This window comes from Aotus nancymaae, unplaced genomic scaffold (assembly GCF_030222135.1).
Source record: "Aotus nancymaae isolate 86718 unplaced genomic scaffold, 86718_ANA_hifiasm-v0.15.2.pri h1tg000095l, whole genome shotgun sequence".
In the NCBI taxonomy this organism is placed as follows: Eukaryota; Metazoa; Chordata; class Mammalia; order Primates; family Aotidae; genus Aotus; species Aotus nancymaae.
Genome location: NW_026988510.1, coordinates 1002080 through 1027361, shown reverse-complemented (window position 1 = coordinate 1027361; position 25282 = coordinate 1002080). Strand labels below are relative to the sequence as shown.

Below are 25282 nucleotides of genomic sequence, written 5' to 3'. Positions count from 1 at the left end.
CTCAGGGTGTGGGGTTTTATAGGGAGTGGAGGTAATTGATTGGTCTTTAGGGAAACAAAGAGCAGACAGCTTCATTGGTGAGGGGGTTTGATTGATTATTAGGGAAACAAAGAGCAGAGAGTTTCATTGGTGAGGGAAAGTCAAGGTGCTGATGGGGCGAGCTGCCATTGGTTGCCAGGCGGGACTACTGGTGGGCTGACCGGCTGGGGAGGTCAATGTTAAGCTGCCGTTGGACAAATCTTTGGCAGGCTTTTTAAATTTTGAAGGGGTCGAGTGAGGAATGCAGGAGTGGGTTTGTGGAGCCTGCATAGAGAGAACAGATAGGAGTGGGTGTGGGGAGCCAGCATAGAGAGGCCAGCATGGGGAGAGATAAGTGTGTCCATTTAACTCCCAGTGAGGCAGCCGGCCTTACACCAGCTACTCAGGAGGCTGAGGATGGAGGATCGCTTGAGCCCAGAAAGTCAAGGCTGCAGTGAGTCATGATTGTGCCATTACACTCCAGCCTGGGTGACACACCAAGACCCCGTATCCTAAAAAAAAAAGGAACCAGCCTTGGCCACCTCACCACATTTCCACTGTCGCACCTGTGTGGGAAGTGCGTGAGAGAAGCCCCGGGGTCTGGGTCTCCAGGCCGCACCTGCTGTGGGGAGGGCCCCGGCCGAGCTGTTGACACTTCCTCCTCTCACTCGGGGTTTTCCAGGCTCAGGATTCTTAAAACTCATTCAGATATACCTTAAGGTCTGCAATTTTGTATGCTTCTCCTTGGTTTTACCTAGTTTATTTCATTGTTTAGAATCTTGTGTGATGTGGGAATCCTTAAACTAATGAAGCTAGATAGAAAGCTGAGATGCCGGGCGTGTACATTCCAGCGGCGTGGGCCTGGGCATGGGTAAGAAGGCTGGAGCGCTCCGGTGCGCTGCCTCGTGATGGCAGGTGCGGCAAGCATACCTGGCTGGGGCCTGGAGAGGTGTTTTAAATCCTGCCTTGGCCGAGTTTAGATGGCCGGTTGGGCACTGACGTGCTGTGCCTTGCTTTTCTCCAGGTCGCCCCCAGGAGGCCCGCGGGACCCCTGTCAGGATGATGCCGCGCCCCGTGAAGCTGACCTTCCGGCGCCTGGCCTGCGCCTTGGCCTCCTGCCGTCTGGCTCCTGCAGGACACAGAGGAAGTGGCCTTCTGCACACAGCCCCCGTGGCCCCCTCAGACGGGACCGCCCCAGTGTTCTCCCGCGCCCTGGGCTTTGGGGACAGAACCGCCCTGGTTGACCAGCACGGCCACCACACGTACGCGGAGCTTTATTCCCGCAGCCTTCGCCTGTCCCGGGAGATCTGCAGGCTCTGCGGGTGTGTTGGCGGGGGCCTCCGCGAGGAGAGGGTCTCCTTCCTGTGCGCTAACGACGCCTCCTACGTCGTGGCCCAGTGGGCCTCGTGGATGAGCGGCGGTGTGGCGGTCCCCCTGTACAGGAAGCACCCCGCGGCCCAGCTGGAGTACGTCATCCGTGACTCCCAGAGCTCAGTGGTCCTTGCCGGCCAGGAGTACCTGGAGTTCCTGAGCCCGGTGGTCCGGAAGCTGGGGGTCCCGCTGCTGCCTCTCACACCAGCTGTCTACAGTGGAGCGGCAGAGGAAGTGGCAGAGGGGCCGGTCCTGGAGCAGGGGTGGAGAGACCGGGGCGCCATGATCATTTACACCAGTGGGACCACAGGGAGGCCCAAGGGCGTGCTGAGCACGCACTGCAACCTCAGGGCTGTGGTGAGTGCCGCCCCGCGCCACCATGGCGCCCGTCACAGTGCCAGAAGCTCTTCTGTGGAGTCATTCACAGTTGTCACCATCCTGCAGACCTGTGCGAGGTGCCCAGACACGGCCCGCAGGGTGTGGCTGCTGGCCTCACTGGCCGCACAGGATGGCTCTGGGAGTGGCCAACCACAAAGGCACAGGCAGGGGCGACACCTTCCGGTGTAGAGGGATTGAGGGGCTGCTGCTGACCCCACCAGGACCATGTGCCGTGAGGTCAGGGGACCCCTCGCTGCCTGTGATGCCGAGGGGCTTGTCAGAGGCGGATGCATGGTGAGGACCCCACATACACCATGTCTCACTCATTTTTGTGTCCTGTGGCCTCAGTCACATCTTTGCAGAACTCTAGAGCCAGGCCACTTATCTGTCACTTGTATCCTGCTTTCTTCCCAAAGTATCCATGTGTGTCATAGAGTCTCTCATGCAATTGAAGCAATAAAGTAAAAATGAGAGCTCAGAACCACGGCAGGGAGGGTAGGAAGTGGGCCCTGCGGAGTCGTGGCTTGACAGGTGCCGTGAGCACACAGGTGACGACAGTTCACGAATCGGCAGAGCTCTGCGTGGGCGGTGCTGTGGCTGAGCCAGTGGTTGGGCTGGGAGTCTGGATTCCAGTCTGAAGGGCGCTGGGTCCCTGAGTCCCAGGCCTGCGCAGGGGCGGAGCTGGGGGTGGCGATGCCGGGTCATGACCCCATCTGCCTGATGTTTGCAGAGCCGCTCCACCACCTTCTAAATTCCCTAAAGCCTCTGGCTGGGTATGGTACTGTCCTCTGTCCCCAGAATCAGCGAGTGACCCAGCAGATCTGCTGCGGTTTCTTCGTCATCTTGAGAGGCTTTAGAGGGGAGCAGCAAAGAGCCAGCCTTCTCCCTCCCACTTCCTCGGCTGGGGACCCAGAACTCCCGTCCCTGAGCCCGGGTCTGTGTGCTGCTGCGGGCCACAGTCTTGCTCCTGCTTTCAGCTGCGCTCTCATCCCCTGCAGGTGACTGGGCTGGTCCACAAGTGGGCATGGACCAAAGACGACGTGATCCTCCACGTGCTCCCGCTGCACCACGTCCACGGTGTGGTCAACGCACTGCTCTGCCCGCTCTGGGTGGGTGCCACCTGCGTGATGATGCCCGAATTCAGCGCTCAGCAGGTGAGTTGGGTCATGGCTCCTGGCAGCACCCTCAGAGCCGGTTTCTTTCCTGGTGTGCAGTCGTCTGTACCCACAGGGCACGTGCTGCAAGACCGCAGATGCCAGGACCTTGGGAAGCATGGAACCTTGTGCCTACAAGGCTTTTTGCTGTGCATGTGTACCTGTGATAAAGCTTCATTTATAAGTTAGACATAGGAAGAGATTAACAATTAATAACAAGTTATAACCATGTACTGTAGTAAAAGTTATGTGGAAGTCCTCTATCTCTTCAAAATACCTTCTGGTACCGTGCTCCTCTGTTTTGAGACTGCAGTGGGCCTCACGTCACTGAAGCCGTGAACAGTGAGTGTGTGTGAGCCGGGCGACTGCAGGCCCTGCTGGCCGTGAGCTCCCGGGCTGCGAATGCTCTTAGCCTGGTTTAACACAGTGCGAGTTTCTTTTTCCATGCATGAAAGCCAGGAGTCTGAGCTGAGTCTGCAGAGCTGACGCTGTGTGTAGTGGGGCTGCTCTATCAGGAGGCTCCAGGGCAGAGTCTGTTCCTGCCTCTTCCAGCTTCTGGAATCTAGAGGCCTCCTGTGCCCCCGGCTCCAGCTGCTTCACGGCCAGCTCTGCTTTTGGAGGCACATGGCCTTCTCTCTGTGGTGAGCGCTCCTCGTCTTCCCTTTGCACGGCCTGTGTGGATGTTCAAGATAATCTCCCGTCGTGAGGTCCTTCGCTTCACCTACCTGCCGTTCCCGCCACTTTGTGAGGTGACGCCTTGGGGATCCAGGGCGCATGGTGTAGCATCTTGAGCTGTGACGTGGCCACTGTGACAGCTCTTGGTTACTCCGGAGTACTGGCCCAGCCAAAGGGCTGCTGCAGAGCCTCCATGCCTGCCCTCTGCATCGTGACCTCCGTAGGTCTTCCTCGATGCAGGCAGAGAGGGAAGGACACGGCACTGGGCACGCAGAGCACTGGGGTAGGAGCGGTCATCCCCGAGCTGCAGCGTACAGTCTGTGCTGTGGCAGCTCAGGTTAGAGCAACAGGCATACTCCTGCCTGCTGCCTTGGAAGCACTTGGTGGTAGTGAAGTGTTGTGGCGCCCTTTGGGGGGCTCCAGGCCTTAAGTGCTGCTGGGAAGTGTGGCAGCGCATTGGGATGTGCTGGAGGAAGGAGGTCATGCTCGGCTCTCAGTGCCCTTCTCTATGGCTGCAGCTGCCTGCTGAAGCTTTCGATGAATTCCAGGAAAGGCATTCCTTCTGGGTCTGTCACCTCTGCGGGCTCTCCACCCTCAGCCTTGTCCTGCTTTGTGGGTGCTCCCCGCCCTCAGCCTCGTCCCTCTGCGCACGTGCTCCCCGCCCTCAGCCTCGTCCCTCTGCGCACGTGCTCCCCGCCCTCAGCCTCGTCCCTCTGCGCACGTGCTCCCCGCCCTCAGCCTCGTCCCTCTGCGCACGTGCTCCCCGCCCCTCTCCACCCCTCAGCGCCGTCCCACTACGCGTGTTCTCTGTGCTTCCGGTTCACTGCACCGTTTTATAGTTTCTCTGAGTGTTGCATCATATGGGTTTGTTCTTTTAGCATTGCTGTGTTGCATTTTGTGATATGCAGGTGCCACTGTGTGCTGTTCCCTTCTCCTGCTGAAAGACTTTGCACTCTTTTCAGTTTGTGGCTATTAGAAAGAACAGTTGCTGAGAACAGTCTCGTGTAGGTATCATCGTAGGTGCTTCTTGGACCCACGCGTCCTGGTGCCAGCTTACAGGCTAGGCATGGATTTCATTTTCGTGGAAACTGCCAAAGTTCTCAGGCATGGTTGCGTATTTCATGTGCCTACCAGCCCCATTCTGCTGGTACCAGTTTACTATATGAATCCATGCGACGCTGCTGATAGAGAAGGCTGTGAAGAAAAAGGCTGTAATTGGCCTCACAGTTCCACATGGCTGGGGAGGCCTCAGAATCATGGCGGGAGGTGAAACGCACTTCTTACATGGCGGAGCCAAGAGAAAATGAGGAAGAAGCAAAAGTGGAAACCCCTGTTTCAGTTTCATGAGAATAGCATGGGAAAGACCGACCCCATCATGCAATTATCTCCTCCCCGTGTTCCTCCCACAGCACGTGGTCATTCTGGGGATACAGTTCAAGTTGAGATTTGGGTGGGGACACAGACACAGCATATCAGGAGTCCTTACACTTTTAACAATTCCCCACGTGTCTCCTCTCTGCTGGCTTCATCTGCTCCTGCAGAAGTTCCCCAGGGACGCACAGTGCTTCCCCGCGTTATTTTCCTTCCGCCTGGAGAACTTCTTTTCAGTAGTTCTCGTTCTGCAGCTTTGCTGACGACAAATCCCTCAACATTGTTTCACTCAAAATGTTTTTATTGCACCTTCCCTTTTCAAAAGCAGCTCTATCAAGATACAGTTCACGTGCTGTAAAATTCACTGTCGCCAGTTAAGAACTGTGTGGCCGTTACCTCAGACCAGCGTCCATTTTCCGTCAGTCCTTCCCGCCGTTCCCAGCCCCTTGCAACCACGAACCTGCTTTCTGCCTCCGACATTCCTGCTTGTAGACGGCAGTGCATGCACACAGGCAGACCTTCGTTCACCTGCCGCCTTCATTCCAGCTTCCTTCATTTGTAGGGCGCTCTCCTGTGTGTCAGTCGCTTGTTCCGGAAGATTACTTTATCCTGTGAACATACCACATTTTCTCTATGTAAGGGTTGTTAGGTTCTTGCTGAGTTTAAAAAGAAGAAACTGAGGCCAGCACAAGAAGATCAAATGCGAATTTATTTGGCTCCCAGGCGAGGTTCTGCGGTCCGACAGGAGGGGCCAGAGAAGTCGCACGGACTCCCTTCGGACGTGGGGTTTTATAGGGAGTGGAGGCGTTCGATTGATTGTGGGAGAGCAGGGTGTGGGCGAGGCAAGCTTGCTGTTGGCAGGTAGGCAGGGTTTGAATGCCATTGGGTAGTTTTACAAGACTCGACTGCTATTGGGTAGAGTTACAAGACTTCTTTTGCATTTTGGTGGGGTTCTTTAAGGGAGGACTAGGCTGTGCGAGGGGGATGGATGTGTCCGAGTTCCCGGAGCAGGCGGGCGGGGTGTCCGAGTTCCCGGCGAGGCGACCAGCCTTACACTCTATCCCTTCACCATCTCGTGGGCATTTGCATTGATTCCAGTTTGGGGCTGTATGGATCGTGCTGCCATGAGCATTTGCATATGAATCTCTGTAGACGTGTTTGCATTGATCTTACATGGATGCATAGGGGTAGAATTGATGGGTTGTATGGTGAGTTTCTGTTTAATGTTTTTAGAGACTGGCAAACTGGCCGGGCGCAGTGGCTCACACCTGTAATCCCAGCACTTTGGGCGGCCAGGCAGGCGGATCATCTGAGGTCAGGAGTTGGAGACCAGCCTGGCCAACATGGTGAAACTTCATCTCTACTGAAAATACAAAATAGCCGGGTGTGGTGGCACATGCCTGTAATCCCAGCTACTCGGGAGGCTGAGGTAGGAGAATCGCTTGAACCCAGGGGGCGGAGGTTGCAGTGAGCCGACCGACACCACACCACTGCTCTCCAGCCTGGGCAACAGAGCAAGACTGTCTCAAAAAGGAGAGAAAAGAAACTGGGAAACTGTTTTCCAAGATGGTTGTGTTGTGCGTTCTCAACAGTGGCACATGAGAGGTTCAGTTTCTTTACGCCACAGCAGCACTTCTCTGCCTTCACTTCCTGTTCCTAATGACTACTGATGTTGAGCTCTTTGTTTTTTTGAGACGGAGTCTTGCTCGGTCATCCAGGCTGGAGTGCAGTGGCTTAGTCTCAGCTCGCTGCAATCTCCGCCTTTCGGGTTCAAGCGATTCTCCTGTCTCAGCCATCTCAGCAGCTGGGATTACAGGCGTGCACCACCACGCCCAGCTAATTTTTTGTATTTTTTTAGGGACAGGGTTTCGTCGTGTTGGCCAGGCTGATCTCGAGCTCCTGACCTCAAGTAATCTACCTGCCTCAGCCTCCCAAAGTGCCGTGATTACAGGCGTGAACCTCCATGCCCGGCCAGATGTTGAGCATTTTCATGTTTATATTTACTTTTTTCTTTTTAAACTTTTTTTTGTAGAGACACGGCCTCCCTACGTTGCCCAGCCTGGTCTGGAACTCCTGAGCTCAAGGCATGCTCCCGCCCCGGCCTCCCAGAGTGCCAGGGTTACAGGCGTGAGCACTGTGCCCAGCGCTGTTTGTTCTTCTTTGCATCCATATGCAGTCTTTGGTGAACTGTCTAGTGAAATCTTCTCACCATTTTTTCATTGGTCTCCATGTCTTCTCAATGAGTTGTAAGACTTCTCTGTGTATTCTAGATACAAGTCTTTTTTCAGATGTATGGTTTGCAAATATTTCCTCCAACTCTGGCTTGTCTTTTTATTTTCTTAGTGTGTCTTTTGAAGCATATATTAATTTTGATGAAATTCATTTTATCAAAAAAAAAATTTTTTAAACAAATTTATTTTATCAATTTTTAAACTATAGATTGTGCTTTTTGTATCTCATCTAAAAAGTCTTTGCCAAAGCAAAGGTCGTGTCGTGGAGATACTTGCTTTTGTTTTTTCTTAGTCGTTTTCTAGTTTTAGCTCGCATGTGGAGGTTTCTGACCCACTGTGGGTTAGTTTTGCATATGGTGTGAGGTGGGGACTAAGATTCACCTCTGCATGGAGCTCTTCAGTGTATCGGTGCCATTTGTGAGAAGGATTGTCCTTTTATCCACCCCTGTTGGTGGCTTGACTTCTTTGCCAAGAATCGCTTGACCACATGTGCATTGGTTTATTTCTGGACTCTCAGTTCTGTTCTGGGGATCTCTTGTCTCATCTTACACAGCATCACGCTGTGTCAATTACTTTTGCTTTACAGTCAGTTTTGGAGTTGGGAACTGTGTGTCTTCACCTTTAATCTGCCCTTGGAAATTTATTTTGGATCTTCTGGGTCCTTTGCCTTTTTGTGTAAAACGTAGGATGGGTGTATCAATTTCTGCAAAATAAAGCTTGCTGGAATTTTGGGAAAGATTGCTTTGAAGCTGGAGCTCAGTGTGGGAAGAACCGTCTTATCCACCAGCCTGGCCTCTCTCCCTCTGCGCCTCTGTTCCGTCTCCCTCCCCTGGACTGCACCCGTCAAGGGTGCTGCTTCTCGGGTGCTGCGCGCCTCCCGTGCTGTGGTCGCCTCCCGCGCTCTGCTCGTCTGTGTCTTTGCTTTTCTGTCTGCACGTCAGCCTGGATCCCGTCCGCTGACCTGCGCCTGACTTCTTTCCTGTTTCCTGCTGCGTCTTGTTTGTTATTAGGTCTATTTAATGAATCTTCATTTCGGAGCTTGTGTTTTCAGCTTTATGATTTTTCGCAGTTCTCCTTTTCTTTGCAGTTTTCCATTTCCCCATGTTGTTCATCTTTTCTTCTGAATTCCTTAATCTGGTTATAGCAGTTACATGAAGGGCCTTGTCTGGCGATTCTGGCCTCTGGATTTCCTGAGGCTCTGCTCTGTTCACTCTTCCCTTCAATTTGGGGTCACATCGTGGTTTCCCTACGTGCTTTGTAACGGTGAAGGGTTCCAGTCTTTGTCTTTGTCTTTGAAAGAATGATATCATTTCTTCCCGGGAGATTCCTGCCTTTCTCTGCCAGGCAGCACGGGGAGGCGCTTATAACTGCAGTCCAGTGAGGAGAGGGGATGGGCCAGGGATGGACAGTGAGGGGGGGGATGGGCCAGGGATGGACGGTGAGGAGGGGGGATGGGCCGGGGATGGACAGTGAGTGGGGGATGGGCCGGGGATGGACCGTGAGGAGGGGGATGGGCCGGGGATGGACGGTGAGGAGGGGGATGGGCCTGGGCTGGACAGTGAGGAGGGGGATGGGCCGAGATGGACGGTGAGGAGGCGGATGGGCCCGGGATGGATGGTGAGGAGGCCGATGGCCCCGGGATGGACTGCAACGTCAGCTTTCATCGGCCCCAGTCTCAGCACCGTGTGGACGAGATCTGACCAGTGTGTCATGGGCCTCTGTTAGGGTCTGACCCCATAGCACAAAGCATGCCCTCTGCTCTCTGCCCTCTGCCACAGCCATTCAGGGCTCCATGTGGAACATCTGCAGGTAGAGAGGGCCACGGAAGGAGCGTGCCTCATCAGCTCTTCCTGAAGCTTTATGGGTGATGCAAGAAACCGCTAATGAGTGAGGAACTTAAAACATATTTATATTTAAGCAAGAAATGTTTATTATTGGAATAAAATATATTCACATGACTCTTAGATAAAAGACTTCACCTATTGACTAGTCACTGCGTGCCTCTCCATACTGGAAACCATGCTGACTTGGGGTCTGCCGGTGGCTGCCGGGGCCTCCTGCCAGCTTCCCCAAGGTGCATGTCTGCCCTCCTCTGTGTCTCTGGAAGAGCCTGCCCTACCCAAGTCTCTCCATGCCCACAGATCCCAAAGCCTTTCCCAGCTCTCCCCACGATTGCTCTTCTCCCTCCCACGATTGCTCTCTCCGCCCAACAATTGCTCTGCCCCCTCCCACAGTTGCTCTCCCCACCGCAACGATTGCTCTCCACCCTCCCAGAGTTGCTCTTCCCCCTCCACGATTGCTCTTCCCCACCACCACGATTGCTCTTCCCCCCACCACGGTTGCTCTCCCCCCTCCCACGGTTGCTCTCCCCCCTCCCACGGTTGCTCTCCCCTCTCCCACGGTTGCTCTTTCCCCCCACAGCTGCTCTTCCCCCCATTAGGATTGCTCTTCCCCCTCCCACGGTTGCTCTTCCCCCCCCACGGCTGCTCTTCCCCCTCCACGGTTGCTCTTCCCCCTCCACGATTGCTCTTCCCCCCACCATGATTGCTCTTCCCCTTCCCACGGCTGCTCTTCCCCCTCCATGATTGCTCTTCCCCCCACCATGATTGCTCTTCCCCCCCCCCACGGCTGCTCTTCCCCCTCCACGGTTGCTCTTCCCCCTCCACGGTTGCTCTTCCCCCTCCACGATTGCTCTTCCCCCCACTAGGATTGCACTTCCCCTTCCCATGGCTGCTCTTCCCCCTCCATGATTGCTCTTCCCCCCACCATGATTGCTCTTCCCCCCCCCACGGCTGCTCTTCCCCCTCCACGGTTGCTCTTCCCCCTCCACAATTGCTCTTCCCCCCACCATGATTGCTCTTCCCCTTCCCACGGCTGCTCTTCCCCCTCCACGGTTGCTCTTCCCCCTCCACGGTTGCTCTTCCCCCTCCACGATTGCTCTTCCCCCCACTAGGATTGCACTTCCCCTTCCCATGGCTGCTCTTCCCCCTCCACGGTTCTTCCCCCTCCACGATTGCTCTTCCCCCCACCATGATTGCTCTTCCCCCCACTAGGATTGCACTTCCCCTTCCCATGGCTGCTCTTCCCCCTCCACGGTTCTTCCCCCTCCACGATTGCTCTTCCCCCCACCATGATTGCCCTTCCCCCCGCCCACGGCTGCTCTTCCCCCTCCACGGTTGCTCTTCCCCCTCCACGGTTGCTCTTCCCCCCACTAGGATTGCACTTCCCCTTCCCATGGCTGCTCTTCCCCCTCCACGGTTCTTCCCCCTCCACGATTGCTCTTCCCCCCACCATGATTGCTCTTCCCCCCCCCCACGGCTGCTCTTCCCCCTCCACGGTTGCTCTTCCCCCTCCACGATTGCTCTTCCCACCCCCACGGCTGCTCTTCCCCCTCCACGATTGCTCTTCCCCCCACTAGGATTGCTCTTCCCCTTCCCACGATTGCTCTTCCCCCCCACGGCTGCTCTTCCCCCTCCACGGTTGCTCTTCCCCCGACTAGAATTGCACTTCCCCTTCCCATGGTTGCTCTTTCCCCCCACGGCTGCTCTTCCCCCCACTAGGATTGCACTTCCCCTTCCACGGTTGCTCTTCCCCTTTCAGGCCAGACACAGTTGCCCCACGCGAGGTGACTTCTGTGGGAATGGGTCAGAGGCTGAGGCACCGCTTTTAGATGGGAGGCGCTGTGGACTCCTGACTGGGACCGATGAGAACACCGTGCGTGGAGCCGGGAGCCTCTGCCGTGGTTCTCGGTGCCTGCTTGCTCATCTTCTTACTGAGGGCTTCCTTTCCTCTGCAGGTTTGGGAGAAGTTCTTAAGTTCTGAAACGCCGCAGATCAGTGTGTTTATGGCAGTGCCTACCATATACGCCAAGCTGATGGAGTACTACGACAGACATCTTACCCAGACGCATGTCCAGGATTTCGTGCGTGCCGTTTGTGAACAAAAAATCAGGTAACTGAAACAGCCCACTTTCTGTTCAGACAGTCTTAAAGATCAGCAGATAGAGCTTACTTCCAATAAGTCACTTCCAAGTTCTAGGAAGCAGCACTTGGCATTTCCTTTCGGTGCCCTCCCTCTCCACCCCTCTGTACGTGTATCTGGAATCTGTTCCACGTTGACTTCTGTCTGTATTCTGTGTCACTCTGTCTCTGCCTCTCAGGTCTCATTGTCTCTGTCTATCTCTCGTCTGTCTTTCTCACCATCTGTCTTATCTCTCCATCTCTCTGTCTGTCTTCTATCTCTCTGGTCTTTGTCTCCGTCTAACTCTCCATCTGTCTGTCTCTCCATCTGTCTCTACCTCTCCGTGTCTTTGTCTTCATCTGTGTGTCTTCTCTCTCTCCTGTCTGTCTGTCTCTCTGTCATGGGGTCTGAAGGACCAGGGTGAGGACAGTGACCTGAGCCACTGGCTCCCGCCTCCTGTGCCCACATGTCCACGGCGCCTGCCTCCTGTGCCCACATGTCCACGGCGCCTGCCGCCGCTCGGCAGTTTCTCTCTGCCTTCATGAGCAGCCTTGTGCCCTCTCCTGCGTGGGGCACGTTCTGCTGCTTTTCCTCCCATCCCTGCTCCTCCCCTCCCAGCTCCCTCCCAGGGCCGAGCTGGTCTTTCAGGCCATTCAGTGGCATGTTTGCTCTGCACTCCCGTGTGAACCTGCAGGCCTGGGAAAGTCCCCTTTCCCTCGTGTCTGCTGAAGTGTCCACTAACTGGAGATGCACACATGTGGCTCAGCGAGTCTCTGCACGCACCATCGCCTGCACCACCCGCAGAGTCCTGGGTGGGATTTTTTTTCTTGTTGTGAGAGGCAGGAGTGGCATGGTGGGCGGACCACAGGAAGTAAACAGAAGGCTCAACTTAATTGCGTTTCCAGTGGGGTTAGTGTGTGTCTGCGGCTGCCACGCCACTCCTCCCCGTCCCCAGGAAGTGCCCAGGGAAGCGGCACTTGGTTCCTGGGGAGAATTCCGGGCTGTCAGGGCACACACCTGTTCCTGCTTCCTCCCCTTGCCCCTTTTCTGCGAGGCTGCCGGAGCCGTGGTTTTGCTGCGGCTGCTCGCTGCCCTGGGGCAGGGCAGATCCCAAGCTGAGCGGGATAAGCAGTACATTTTACCACATCTAAGGATCCGAGGGCGGGAATGAGGTCAGTGAAGGAGAGGATCCCGTGATTTCCGGGGTGACAGAGGCAATGAGACCTTGGCTATCTGGACTTCCCAGCCGGGGTCCTGGCCGTGCTGCCTCCTCATAAAGCAGGGGCGGCAGCAGGGACCCTCCGCTGAAACCCAAACAAAGCGCCGTCCCTCTGCACGTGGGGGCTCTAACCCTCACTCTACACGCGAGGCTGCGGGAATGCCACGTGAGCGCAGCGCAGGACTCAGAGGGTTCTCCAGCCCTCATCCTGCCAAGCCTGAGCCGAGCCTATGAGCTGAGATGGCTCCACCTCTGCGGGCGGTTCTGAGCCCCTTGGGTGTCCGGCCTCACCCCTTGGGTGCTGCAGCCATTCATCCGTGTCCCTGTTCTCCTGTGGAGCCTGCGAGCTAAGCTGGCTCTCATCCCTGGAGGTGCCTGGCCGCAGCCACCACACCGTGGCCGTTCCCCCGTGATCGGCTCCGTGGTCAGCAGCTGTGCGCTCACCACTGTTCTTGAGCATCGCTGTGAACAGCGGGGGAACTTTGTGGGGGACACCACGGACCCTAAGCACATCGTCACCCTAATTAGCTGTTAGGCCTGCTTACCTTCTAAAATATACCCAACAAATCATTTCCGAAAAGCGAAGTCACGCCGTTGCCCGGGCTGCAGTGCCGGCCTGAGCGTGTGCCTCGCGCAGTGCTGCGTGCGGCCTGGGCTGCCGTGCTGGTGAAGGGGCGCCACCTCTGCGCGCAGGGCCTCCCCGAGGGGCTGAGGCTGCCTTTGGTTGTGCGTGCAGGCTCATGGTCTCAGGCTCCGCTGCCCTGCCCCTCCCCGTGCTGGAGAAGTGGAAGAACATCACGGGCCACACCCTGCTGGAGCGCTACGGCATGACCGAGATCGGCATGGCTCTGTCCGGGCCCCTGAACCCTGCAGCGCGCGTGCCAGGTACAAGCACTGCCCACAACCCCGTTTCCCTCCCGCTTTGCCTTGAGCCCCCCCAGGTGGGCCTGTCTCCAACCACCCACATTTGGACTGAAGGGCAGTATGGAGGATGCTCCCCTGTGGGACAGGCCACCAGGCCAGGAGAGCCCTCCCGGCACTCGGGATCCCCCACAAACTGCCCCTCCCGGCACTCGGGGTGCACTGCGACCTGCCCCTCCCGGCACTCGGTGCCCCGCGACCTGCCCCTCCCGGCACTCGGTGCCCCGTGACCTGCCCCTCCCGGCACTCGGGGTGCCCCGTGACCTGCCCCTCCCGGCACTCGGTGCCCCGTGACCTGCCCCTCCCGGCACTCGGTGCCCCGTGACCTGCCCCTCCCGGCACTCGGGGTGCCCCACAACCTGCCCCTCCCGGCACTCAGGATGCCCCACAAACTGCCCCTCCCGGCACTCGGGGTGCCCAACAAACTGCCCCTCCTGGCACTCGGGGTGCACTGCGACCTCCCCCTCCGGGCAGACAAGCCTTCTCCCAGGTCTCAGTCGGGCGGGTAGGGAGGAGTGTCGTGCCAGCCCCTGGCTGCGTGACTGGGGCGACATGGAAAGAACAGCAGTGCCTGGAACAGGTTGGCGCACATCTCAGAGGAAGGCTGGGCCCATGCTGCTGGCTCCACACCATGTCAGCCGTGGCGGGAGCCTCCATCTGCCTGGAGTCCGGGTGCCATGCAGTGCCAGGGGAGGTGGGTGTGGGGAACAGCGTGGGGTGAGTGACCCAAGTGCCTGTCTTCTCTAGACAGGGGCTCCTGGTACCAGGCCCCTCTTGTCCAGCCTTCCCTAGCAATCCCATTCTGACTTTCGTCTCAGCCACCGCTTCCAGCCTGGGTCTTCCACAGGGACTTAGGGGAGCAGAGCCCACAGCTGGGGTGAGCTCTGCGTGTGTAACGTGTCCGCCGGGCGGAGGGTGAGCTCTGCGTGTGTAACGTCTCCACCGGGCGGAGGGTGAGCTCTGCGTGTGTAACGTGTCCGCTGGGCGGAGGGTGAGCTCTGCGTGTGTAACGTCTCCGCCGGGCGGAGGGTGAGCTTTGAGTGTGTAACGTGTCCGCCGGGCGGAGGGTGAGCTCTGCGTGTGTAACGTGTCCGCCGGGCGGAGGGTGAGCTCTGTGTGTGTAACGTCTCCGCCAGGCGGAGGGTGAGCTCTGCGTGTGTTACAGTTCTGGGCGTGCTCCATGTGGTTCCTGTGGAGGAAGATGAATAATTCACGGTGAGCACTGCTGTGCCTATTCACACTCTAATTGAGGGTTGAGGTCAGACGTGCTCACAGCTCCTGGGCGTCTCTGTGGCATTGACAGGGAGCTCCAGGGCCTTACTGGCCGTTTCCCTTGTCCAGGTCCCAGGCACCAGGAAGGGCCACAGGCCAGTTAGAGTTATCAGGGAGGGGCTTACAGCCATTTTAGAGGTGGGCTGCCACGGGGATGTAAGAAACGTTCAGGCATCCCCCCACCCCCACCCCTACCTGCAGCCACGCTCAACATTGGCCCTCACAGGCCGGGCTCTGTCCGCACCACGCACGTGCCCAGGGCACAGAGGGGGCACCCAGGGTGTGGGGGCCGCTCCCTTGAGCTTCCATGGGCAGCGCCACTGCTTGACTTCTGGAGAATCCAGACACCAGAGCCTCTTCAGCCACTGCGGATGGCGTGGGACGGCCACACACCTACCCACCTGCGGCCCCCGCCCTTAGCCCAGCCGTGCCGTGTCCTGGCGCTGTTCCCCCACCCCAGTACAGGCCCCGCCAGGAAGAGGCAGAAGCCGCGTGAGATGTTCCTGTTCCTGTGAAACGCCCAGAGCAGAAAACCTATGGACACAGACAGCAGACTCAGTGCCAGGTCTGGGGAGGGAGGGTGTGGCGGTCGTGGGACGGCACTTCAGGGCCATGGGGGAGTTCCAACTGGAGTGAGCTGGGGGCTGTGCTGTGTGTGTGTAACACCGCCGTGCTGTGTACTGTGGAATGGCGAATCACGTGTTACGTGGGTTTTCCCAGCTGTGCAGTTCTGACGAGCGAGCTGTGGGCTGTGCCGTGCTGTGTACTGTGAAATGCCAAATCATGTTACGTGGGTTTCACCTCCATTTTAAAATCTTCAGAAGCAAAATAATAAAAGTGGGGGAAGGATGGGAGAAAGGGGGCTGAAGCCGGCCCACCATGTCCCTGTGCTGGTTCTGACCAGAGTTAAGGTGTGAGGCGTGTGCACATGTGGAACCACAGAGAACTCCCAAGGTGGCCCGGCCTTGCCTATGGGACCCCAGGCATGAACAGGTCTAGCCGGGCCAGCAAGAGTGATCCCGGCACCAGCAGCCCTTCACCAAGTGTCTGGAAGCTGGGATGCCCTGTGGGTTACAGAGTTCACTGCACTGATCCTCCATGCTGACCCTTGAAGTGCCTGAAATCTCAGTGTGGACTCTCACATGTGATAAGCGTTCAGGCACTCCCATGACGCAGGCGAGGGCAAAGGCCTCACGCCCTATGGGTGGATGGGAAGTCCGGGGCAAAGGCCTCATGTCCCGTGGATGGACAGGAAGTCTAGGGTGAAGGCCTAACGCCTCATGGATGGACAGAAAGTCCCATCTCTGCTCTGCCCCTAGGCCGTGCCTGTGCTGATGCCACGTTGCCAGGGCTGTGTTCCATAAGCAGCCTCTGCTGTCCCACCGCCATCCTGGAGCACGGGCAGAGCAAGGCTGCAGCAGCCCTGTGTATGCCAGCAGGGTGCGCCCCCCCACCTGGGCTCTGTCCCACCCTGGCCAGGATGAGATTTGATACTGTGCGGGTCGGATGGATACACTGAGCAAATCGTGGTTGTCTAATAAATGAGCCACTCCAAGGTGTGGCCCGCCTGCCATGCAGAGTGCAGGAGAGCACCTCCCGCTGTGTCCCGGGCACACACAGGAACCTCATCGTGGACAGCCCTGGGGCCATGACGGTGACGTGCCAGCCCTCCTTAGGCAACAAGTGTATCAAAGGGGAAAGGACAGCAGAGTCCGTGGGCAGCAGTGAGGCTTCGGGAGGTAACTGGGAACGTGATGTATGAGGGGCCCAGGGCAGGCCAGGCCAGGCCCAGGGTGCAGTGTGAGCACCTGCTGTGCCACGTGGCCATCGCTATGGCATCCGCTGGGCCTGAGCACACTGCCCGCTGGCATGTCCTGTGTGGCTCTGCACTCCCCGCTCCCCAGGCCGTCTCCCCTCGCGGTCACGTGGCCTGCACTCCCACTTCCCAGGCCGTCTCCCCTCGTGGTTACATGGCCTGCACTCCCACTTCCCAGGCCGTCTCCCCTCGCGGTCACGTGGCCTGCACTCCCACTTCCCAGGCCGTCTCCCCTCGAGGTCACGTGGCCTGCACTCCCGCTCCCCAGGCCGTCTCCTCGCAGGGTCATGAGGCCTGCACTCCCCGCTTCCCAGGCAGTCTCCCCTCGCAGTCACGTGGCCTGCACTCCCGCTTCCCAGGCCGTCTCTCCTCGCGGTCACGTGGCCTGCACTCCCGCTTCCCAGGACGTCTCCCCTCGCGGTCTCGTGGCCTGCACTCCCGCTTCCCAGGCCATCTCCCCTCGTGGTCATGAGGCCTGCACTCCCGCTCCCCAGGCCGTCTCTCCTCGCGGTCACGTGGCCTGCACTCCCGCTTCCCAGGCCGTCTCTCCTCGTGGGGTCACGAGGCCTGCACTCCCGCTCCCCAGGCCGTCTCCCCTTGCGGTCACGTGGCCTGCACTCCCGCTTCTGAGGCCGTCTCCCCTCGCGGTCAAGAGGCCTGTACTCCCGCTTCCCAGGCTGTCTCCCCTCGCGGTCACGGGGCTCTGCACTCCCGCTCCCCAGGCCGTCTCTCCTCGTGGGGTCACGAGGCCTGCACTCCCCACTTCCCAGGCCGTCTCCCCTCAGGGTCACGTGGCCTGCACTCCCGCTTCCGAGGCCGTCTCCCCTCGCGGTCACGGGGCTCTGCACTCCCGCTCCCCAGGCCGTCTCCCCTCGCGGGGTCACGAGGCCTGCACTCCCGCGTCCCAGGCCGTCTCCCCTCGCGGTCACGAGGCCTGCACTCCCGCTTCCCAGGCCGTCTCTTCTCGCGGTCACGTGGCCTGCACTCCCGCTTCCCAGGCCGTCTCTCCTCGCGGTCACGTGGCCTGCACTCCCGCTTCCCAGGCCGTCTCTCCTCGCGGTCACGTGACCTGCACTCCCGCTTTCCAGGCCATTTCCCCTCGCGGTCACGTGGCCTTCACTCCCGCTCCCCAGGCCATCTCCCCTCGCGGTCACGGGGCTCTGCACTCCCGCTCCCCAGGCCGTCTCTCCTCGCGGGGTCACGAGGCCTGCACTCCCCGCTTCCCAGGCCGTCTCCCCTCGCGGTCACGTGGCCTGCACTGCCGCTTCCCAGGCCGTCTCCCCTCGCGGTCACGAGGCCTGCACTCCCCGCTTCCCAGGCTATCTCCCCTCGCAGTCACGAGGCCTGCACTCCCGCTCCCCAGGCCGTCTCTCCTCGCGGTCACGTGGCCTGCACTCCCGCTCCCCGGGCCGTCTCCCCTCGCGGTCACGAGGCCTGCACTCCCGCTTCCCGGGCCGTCTCCCCTCGCGGTCACGTGGCCTTCACTCCCGCTTCCCAGGCCGTCTCCCCTTGCGGTCACGTGGCCTTCACTCCCGCTTCCCAGGCCGTCTCCCCTCGTGGTCACGTGGCTCTGCACTCCCCGCTCCCCAGGCCATCTCCCCTCGCGGTCACGTGGCTCTGCACTCCCGCTTCCCAGGCCGTCTCTCCTCGCGGTCACGTGGCCTGCACTCCCGAAGGCTTCCCAGGCCGTCTCCCGTCGCGGTCACGTGGCTCTGCACTCCCCGCTCCCCAGGCCGTCTCTCCTCGTGGTCACGTGGCCTGCACTCCCGAAGGCTTCCCAGGCCGTCTCCCGTCGCGGTCACGTGGCTCTGCACTCCCCGCTCCCCAGGCCGTCTCCCCTCTCAGTCACATGGCTCTGCACTCCCCGCTCCCCAGGCTGTCTCTCCTCGCGGTCACGTGGCCTGCACTCCCCGCTTCCCAGGCCGTCTTCCCCTCGCGGTCACGTGGCCTTCACTCCCGCTTCCCAGGCCGTCTTCCCCTCGTAGTCACGTGGCTCTGCACTCCCCGCTCCCCAGGCCGTCTCCCCTCGCGGTCACGTGGCCTGCACTCCCCGCTCCCCAGGCCGTCTCCCCTCGCGGTCACGTGGCCTGCACTCCCGAAGGCTTCCCAGGCCGTCTCCCCTCGCGGTCACAAGGCCTGCACTCCCGCTTCCTAGGCCATCTCCCCTCGCGGTCACGTGGCCTTCACTCCCGCTTCCCAGGCCGTCTCCCCTCGCGGTCACGTGGCTCTGCACTCCCCGCTCCCCAGGCCGTCTCCCCTCGCGGTCATGTGGCCTGCACTCCCGAAGGCTTCCCAGGCCGTCTCCCCTCGCGGTCACGTGGCTCTGCACTCCCGCTTCCCAGGCCGTCTCCCCTCGCGGTCACGAGGCCTGCACTCCCGCTCCCCAGGCCGTCTCCCCTCGCGGTCACGTGGCCTGCACTCCCGCTCCCCAGGCCGTCTCTCCTCGCGGTCACGTGGCCTGCACTCCTGCTCCCCAGGCCGTCTCCCCTCACGGTCACGAGGCCTGCACTCCCGCTTCCCAGGCTGTCTCCCCTCGCGGTCACGTGGCTCTGCACTCCCGCTTCCCAGGCCGTCTCCCCTCGCGGTCACGGGGCTCTGCACTCCCGCTTCCCAGGCCGTCTCTCCTCGCGGTCACGTGGCCTGCACTCCCACTTCCCAGGCCGTCTCCCCTCGCGGTCACGAGGCTCTGCACTCCCCACTTCCCAGGACGTCTCCCCTCGCGGTCACGAGGCCTGCACTCCCGCTTCCTAGGCCGTCTTCTCTTGCCTCCGGGCATGTCGCTCCATTCACACACTGACTCCCGCACGTGGCACACGGAAGCCCAGCGGAACGCGAGCGCAGCACGTACTTCTCTCCCCAGGTCCCTCTCACTGCAGCCTCCCCTCTGTTTCTCCTCCCCTGTAGGTTCTGTGGGGACCCCGCTACCAGGAGTGCAGGTGCGCATCGTCTCAGAAAAGTCACAGAAGGAAGGCGGCGCCCACACCGTGCACGCAGAGGGGGACGAGAGGGGCACCAAGGTAGGCCACTCTGTCCAGGCCGGCCCCCTGCGGTGGGCCCGCGGGTGCGTCTTTCCCCTGGAGACGGACTCTGGACACTGCAGGTTCCAGCCAGTGCTCGTCTGTGCGCTCACGGAGCAGAATGCCTAGGGGACCCACGCTGGGCGCACAGCTCCTCCTAGGGGCCCCATCCACAGCGACACGCTGACGTGGGCCATGAAGGCCTCGGCTGAGGGCACCCCCGAGAGAAAGCAGGAGAGATTGTTGTTGATGATGGGAATCTGGTTAAAAATAGGGACTGGCCTGGCCCTGGCATCCGTCCTGAGGCGACGCTGACCACGGGCCCCCAGGGCAGGTGTGGAGAGGGTCCCAGAGCTCTGCACGCTAAGGTGGTGCCCGCGCGGCGCTAACTGGTGGCCTCCTAGTCTAGTGCATTAGTCTAAAATTGACAAAAGTGAACGAGAAGAAAGGACGTTGTCTCATTTCTGTGAGTATTTCAGCGTGAGAATCTACCCATCACAAGTGAACTCGCGTCATGGAGAAAGGGTTAGGGATTATGGGGAAATGGAACATTGATGTAAAAGGAAATTATTTTCTCTAAAGCCGGTATCCACACCTGATACCACATGACTGACTGTTGCCCTGAGGTTTTAAAAGATGAAGGATCAAGTCCCCCCTCAGCAGGCCGCCTTCTCTGTGGCGCTGTCTCGGCCCTCGGGGTCACGTCGCGGCTCCCCGCACAGAGGCAGAGGGGCCGTGGGCTGCTCTCGTGAGTGGACAGCCACACGCCCTCCCTGGACCTTGCTTTCCACACCTGACCAGGTGACGGTTGGAGCGGTGGTTGTGGCTGGACGTTTTAGCTGCAGCAAACAAGTAGGACGCAGGTGGCTTTCAGTGTAATTTAATGACAAACTCCAGAAGCACCTGAAGTGGTCATTGTTTCCCCACGAAAACCTCTCACTGGGGCCACCTGTAGCAGCCGACCTTGCGTGGACGGTCACACGGTGCGTGCTGCCGGGCCTGGTCACCTGCAGCGCCTCACTGGGCTGTTATCCTCCGAGGCCCCCGCTGTGGCCCCGACAGTGCCATGGGCACCTTCCTGAAACCCATCTGGGTGGCTGCCCCTTGGTGGACACCTGCCCCCCGCGCTCTATAGGGTGGCCTCGGGCCCCAGGCCATGTGGTTGTCCCGACACCCCTCTCCCGGGGCTCCTGCCTCGGCCCCGCTGTTACCAGGCTGCTGGCCACACCCCGCCTCTCGGGTCCCTGAAGACACCGGCCCTTCCCGGCTCTCAGGTCTGTGCTCCCTCAGGGCTCGTGCTCCAGACGGGTGAACATGGTGATACCTTGGTTATGTTTTAGTCAAGGAAGTACTCACTGTTTCACATGGCTTCAGATTCCTCTCTGTGAGATTCCTCTTCCTGGTCTGTCCCCTTCTCCCTCTCCACCCTTTCATGGCCAGAACTCAAGTTCACAGGTGTCCGTGACTGACCTTCAGTCGCCTTCTTGTTCCCAGGTCTGTCTAGTGAGTCACTGCCATGCAGGCAGCTGTGTGGACCTCAAGGCCTGGATGGAGCAAGCCTGTGTGTTTAGAATGTGGACAGGGGCTGAGGTGCTGGGTGGAGGGAGTCTGTGTCTTTAGAGTGTGGACAGGGGCTGAGGTGCTGTGTGGATGGAGTCTGTGTCTTTAGAGTGTGGACAGGGGCTGAGGTGCTGTGTGGATGGAGTCTGTGTCTTTAGAGTGTGGACAGGGGCTGAGGTGCTGTGTGGAGGGAGTCTGTGTGTCTGCAGTGTGGACAGGGGCTGAGGTGCTGGGTGGAGGGAGTCTGTGTGTCTGCAGTGTGGACAGGGGCTGAGGTGCTGGGTGGAGGGAGTCTGTGTGTCTGCAGTGTGGACAGGGGCTGAGGTGCTGGGTGGAGGGAGTCTGTGTGTCTCCAGTGTGGAGAGGGTCTGAGGTGCTGTGTGGATGGAGTCTGTGTGTTTAGAGTGTGGAGAGGGTCTGAGGTGCTGGGTGGAGGGAGTCTGTGTGTCTGCAGTGTGGACAGGGGCTGAGGTGCTGGGTGAAGGGAGTCTGTGTGTTTAGAGTGTGGACAGAGGCTGAGGTGCTGGGTGGAGGGAGTCTGTGTGTCTGCAGTGTGGACAGGGGCTGAGGTGCTGGGTGAAGGGAGTCTGTGTGTTTAGAGTGTGGACAGAGGCTGAGGTGCTGGGTGGAGGGAGTCTGTGTGTCTGCAGTGTGGACAGGGGCTGAGGTGCTGGGTGAAGGGAGTCTGTGTGTTTAGAGTGTGGACAGAGGCTGAGGTGCTGGGTGGAGGGAGTCTGTGTGTCTGCAGTGTGGACAGGGGCTGAGGTGCTGTGTGGAGGGAGTCTGTGTGTTTAGAGTGTGGACAGGGGCTGAGGTGCTGGGTGGAGGGAGTCTGTGTGTCTGCAGTGTGGACAGGGGCTGAGGTGCTGGGTGGAGGGAGTCTGTGTGTTTAGAGTGTGGACAGAGGCTGAGGTGCTGGGTGGAGGGAGTCTGTGTGTCTGCAGTGTGGACAGGGGCTGAGGTGCTGGGTGAAGGGAGTCTGTGTGTTTAGAGTGTGGACAGGGGCTGAGGTGCTGGGTGGAGGGAGTCTGTGTGTCTGCAGTGTGGACAGGGGCTGAGGTGCTGGGTGGAGGGAGTCTGTGTGTTTAGAGTGTGGACAGAGGCTGAGGTGCTGGGTGGAGGGAGTCTGTGTGTCTGCAGTGTGGACAGGGGCTGAGGTGCTGGGTGGAGGGAGTCTGTGTGTCTGCAGTGTGGACAGGGGCTGAGGTGCTGGGTGGAGGGAGTCTGTGTGTCTCCAGTGTGGAGAGGGTCTGAGGTGCTGTGTGGATGGAGTCTGTGTGTTTAGAGTGTGGAAAGGGTCTGAGGTGCTGGGTGGAGGGAGTCTGTGTGTCTGCAGTGTGGACAGGGGCTGAGGTGCTGGGTGAAGGGAGTCTGTGTGTTTAGAGTGTGGACAGGGGCTGAGGTGCTGGGTGGAGGGAGTCTGTGTGTTTAGAGTGTGGACAGAGGCTGAGGTGCTGTGTGGAGGGAGTCTGTGTGTTTAGAGTGTGGAGAGGGTCTGAGGTGCTGGGTGGAGGGAGTCTGTGTGTCTGCAGTGTGGACAGGGGCTGAGGTGCTGGGTGAAGGGAGTCTGTGTGTTTAGAGTGTGGACAGAGGCTGAGGTGCTGGGTGGAGGGAGTCTGTGTGTCTGCAGTGTGGACAGGGGCTGAGGTGCTGGGTGAAGGGAGTCTGTGTGTTTAGAGTGTGGACAGAGGCTGAGGTGCTGGGTGGAGGGAGTCTGTGTGTTTAGAGTGTGGAGAGGGTCTGAGGTGCTGGGTGGAGGGAGTCTGTGTGTCTGCAGTGTGGACAGGGGCTGAGGTGCTGGGTGAAGGGAGTCTGTGTGTTTAGAGTGTGGACAGGGGCTGAGGTGCTGGGTGGAGGGAGTCTGTGTGTCTGCAGTGTGGACAGGGGCTGAGGTGCTGGGTGGAGGGAGTCTGTGTGTTTAGAGTGTGGACAGAGGCTGAGGTGCTGGGTGGAGGGAGTCTGTGTGTCTGCAGTGTGGACAGGGGCTGAGGTGCTGGGTGAAGGGAGTCTGTGTGTTTAGAGTGTGGACAGAGGCTGAGGTGCTGGGTGGAGGGAGTCTGTGTGTCTGCAGTGTGGACAGGGGCTGAGGTGCTGTGTGGAGGGAGTCTGTGTGTTTAGAGTGTGGACAGGGGCTGAGGTGCTGGGTGGAGGGAGTCTGTGTGTCTGCAGTGTGGACAGGGGCTGAGGTGCTGGGTGGAGGGAGTCTGTGTGTTTAGAGTGTGGACAGAGGCTGAGGTGCTGGGTGGAGGGAGTCTGTGTGTCTGCAGTGTGGACAGGGGCTGAGGTGCTGGGTGAAGGGAGTCTGTGTGTTTAGAGTGTGGACAGGGGCTGAGGTGCTGGGTGGAGGGAGTCTGTGTGTCTGCAGTGTGGACAGGGGCTGAGGTGCTGGGTGGAGGGAGTCTGTGTGTTTAGAGTGTGGACAGAGGCTGAGGTGCTGGGTGGAGGGAGTCTGTGTGTCTGCAGTGTGGACAGGGGCTGAGGTGCTGGGTGGAGGGAGTCTGTGTGTCTGCAGTGTGGACAGGGGCTGAGGTGCTGGGTGGAGGGAGTCTGTGTGTCTCCAGTGTGGAAAGGGTCTGAGGTGCTGGGTGGAGGGAGTCTGTGTGTCTGCAGTGTGGACAGGGGCTGAGGTGCTGGGTGAAGGGAGTCTGTGTGTTTAGAGTGTGGACAGGGGCTGAGGTGCTGGGTGGAGGGAGTCTGTGTGTTTAGAGTGTGGACAGAGGCTGAGGTGCTGTGTGGAGGGAGTCTGTGTGTTTAGAGTGTGGAGAGGGTCTGAGGTGCTGGGTGGAGGGAGTCTGTGTGTCTGCAGTGTGGACAGGGGCTGAGGTGCTGGGTGAAGGGAGTCTGTGTGTTTAGAGTGTGGACAGAGGCTGAGGTGCTGGGTGGAGGGAGTCTGTGTGTCTGCAGTGTGGACAGGGGCTGAGGTGCTGGGTGAAGGGAGTCTGTGTGTTTAGAGTGTGGACAGAGGCTGAGGTGCTGGGTGGAGGGAGTCTGTGTGTTTAGAGTGTGGAGAGGGTCTGAGGTGCTGGGTGGAGGGAGTCTGTGTGTCTGCAGTGTGGACAGGGGCTGAGGTGCTGGGTGAAGGGAGTCTGTGTGTTTAGAGTGTGGACAGGGGCTGAGGTGCTGGGTGGAGGGAGTCTGTGTGTCTGCAGTGTGGACAGGGGCTGAGGTGCTGGGTGGAGGGAGTCTGTGTGTCTGCAGTGTGGACAGAGGCTGAGGTGCTGGGTGGAGGGAGTCTGTGTGTTTAGAGTGTGGACAGAGGCTGAGGTGCTGGGTGGAGGGAGTCTGTGTGTCTGCAGTGTGGACAGGGGCTGAGGTGCTGGGTGGAGGGAGTCTGTGTGTCTGCAGTGTGGACAGGGGCTGAGGTGCTGGGTGGAGGGAGTCTGTGTGTCTCCAGTGTGGAGAGGGTCTGAGGTGCTGTGTGGATGGAGTCTGTGTGTTTAGAGTGTGGAGAGGGTCTGAGGTGCTGGGTGGAGGGAGTCTGTGTGTCTGCAGTGTGGACAGTGGCTGAGGTGCTGGGTGAAGGGAGTCTGTGTGTTTAGAGTGTGGACAGGGGCTGAGGTGCTGGGTGGAGGGAGTCTGTGTCTGCAGTGTGGACAGGGGCTGAGGTGCTGGGTGGAGGGAGTCTGTGTGTCTGCAGTGTGGACAGAGGCTGAGGTGCTGGGTGGAGGGAGTCTGTGTGTTTAGAGTGTGGACAGAGGCTGAGGTGCTGGGTGGAGGGAGTCTGTGTGTTTAGAGTGTGGACAGAGGCTGAGGTGCTGGGTGGAGGGAGTCTGTGTGTCTGCAGTGTGGACAGGGGCTGAGGTGCTGGGTGGAGGGAGTCTGTGTGTCTGCAGTGTGGACAGGGGCTGAGGTGCTGGGTGGAGGGAGTCTGTGTGTCTCCAGTGTGGAGAGGGTCTGAGGTGCTGTGTGGATGGAGTCTGTGTGTTTAGAGTGTGGAGAGGGTCTGAGGTGCTGGGTGGAGGGAGTCTGTGTGTCTGCAGTGTGGACAGGGGCTGAGGTGCTGGGTGAAGGGAGTCTGTGTGTTTAGAGTGTGGACAGGGGCTGAGGTGCTGGGTGGAGGGAGTCTGTGTGTTTAGAGTGTGGACAGAGGCTGAGGTGCTGTGTGGAGGGAGTCTGTGTGTTTAGAGTGTGGACAGGGGCTGAGGTGCTGGGTGGAGGGAGTCTGTGTGTCTGCAGTGTGGACAGGGGCTGAGGTGCTGGGTGGAGGGAGTCTGTGTGTCTCCAGTGTGGAGAGGGTCTGAGGTGCTGTGTGGATGGAGTCTGTGTGTTTAGAGTGTGGAGAGGGTCTGAGGTGCTGGGTGGAGGGAGTCTGTGTGTCT

General features: G+C 59.4%; 1 protein-coding gene across 1 annotated transcript in view; it reads left to right on the top strand.

The window, feature by feature from the left end:
- The first annotated feature begins 1055 nt into the window (after window positions 1-1055).
- The window catches only part of ACSF3 (acyl-CoA synthetase family member 3), a 58476-nt gene continuing 34249 nt past the window's right edge, over window positions 1056-25282 (top strand). The window contains exons 1-5 of the mRNA XM_012466035.3: window positions 1056-1746; window positions 2766-2921; window positions 10995-11149; window positions 13114-13262; window positions 19291-19403. Of these exons, the coding sequence (XP_012321458.2) occupies window positions 1078-1746; window positions 2766-2921; window positions 10995-11149; window positions 13114-13262; window positions 19291-19403 (1242 nt within the window). The 5' untranslated portion in view covers window positions 1056-1077. The remainder of the gene's footprint in view (window positions 1747-2765; window positions 2922-10994; window positions 11150-13113; window positions 13263-19290; window positions 19404-25282) is intronic.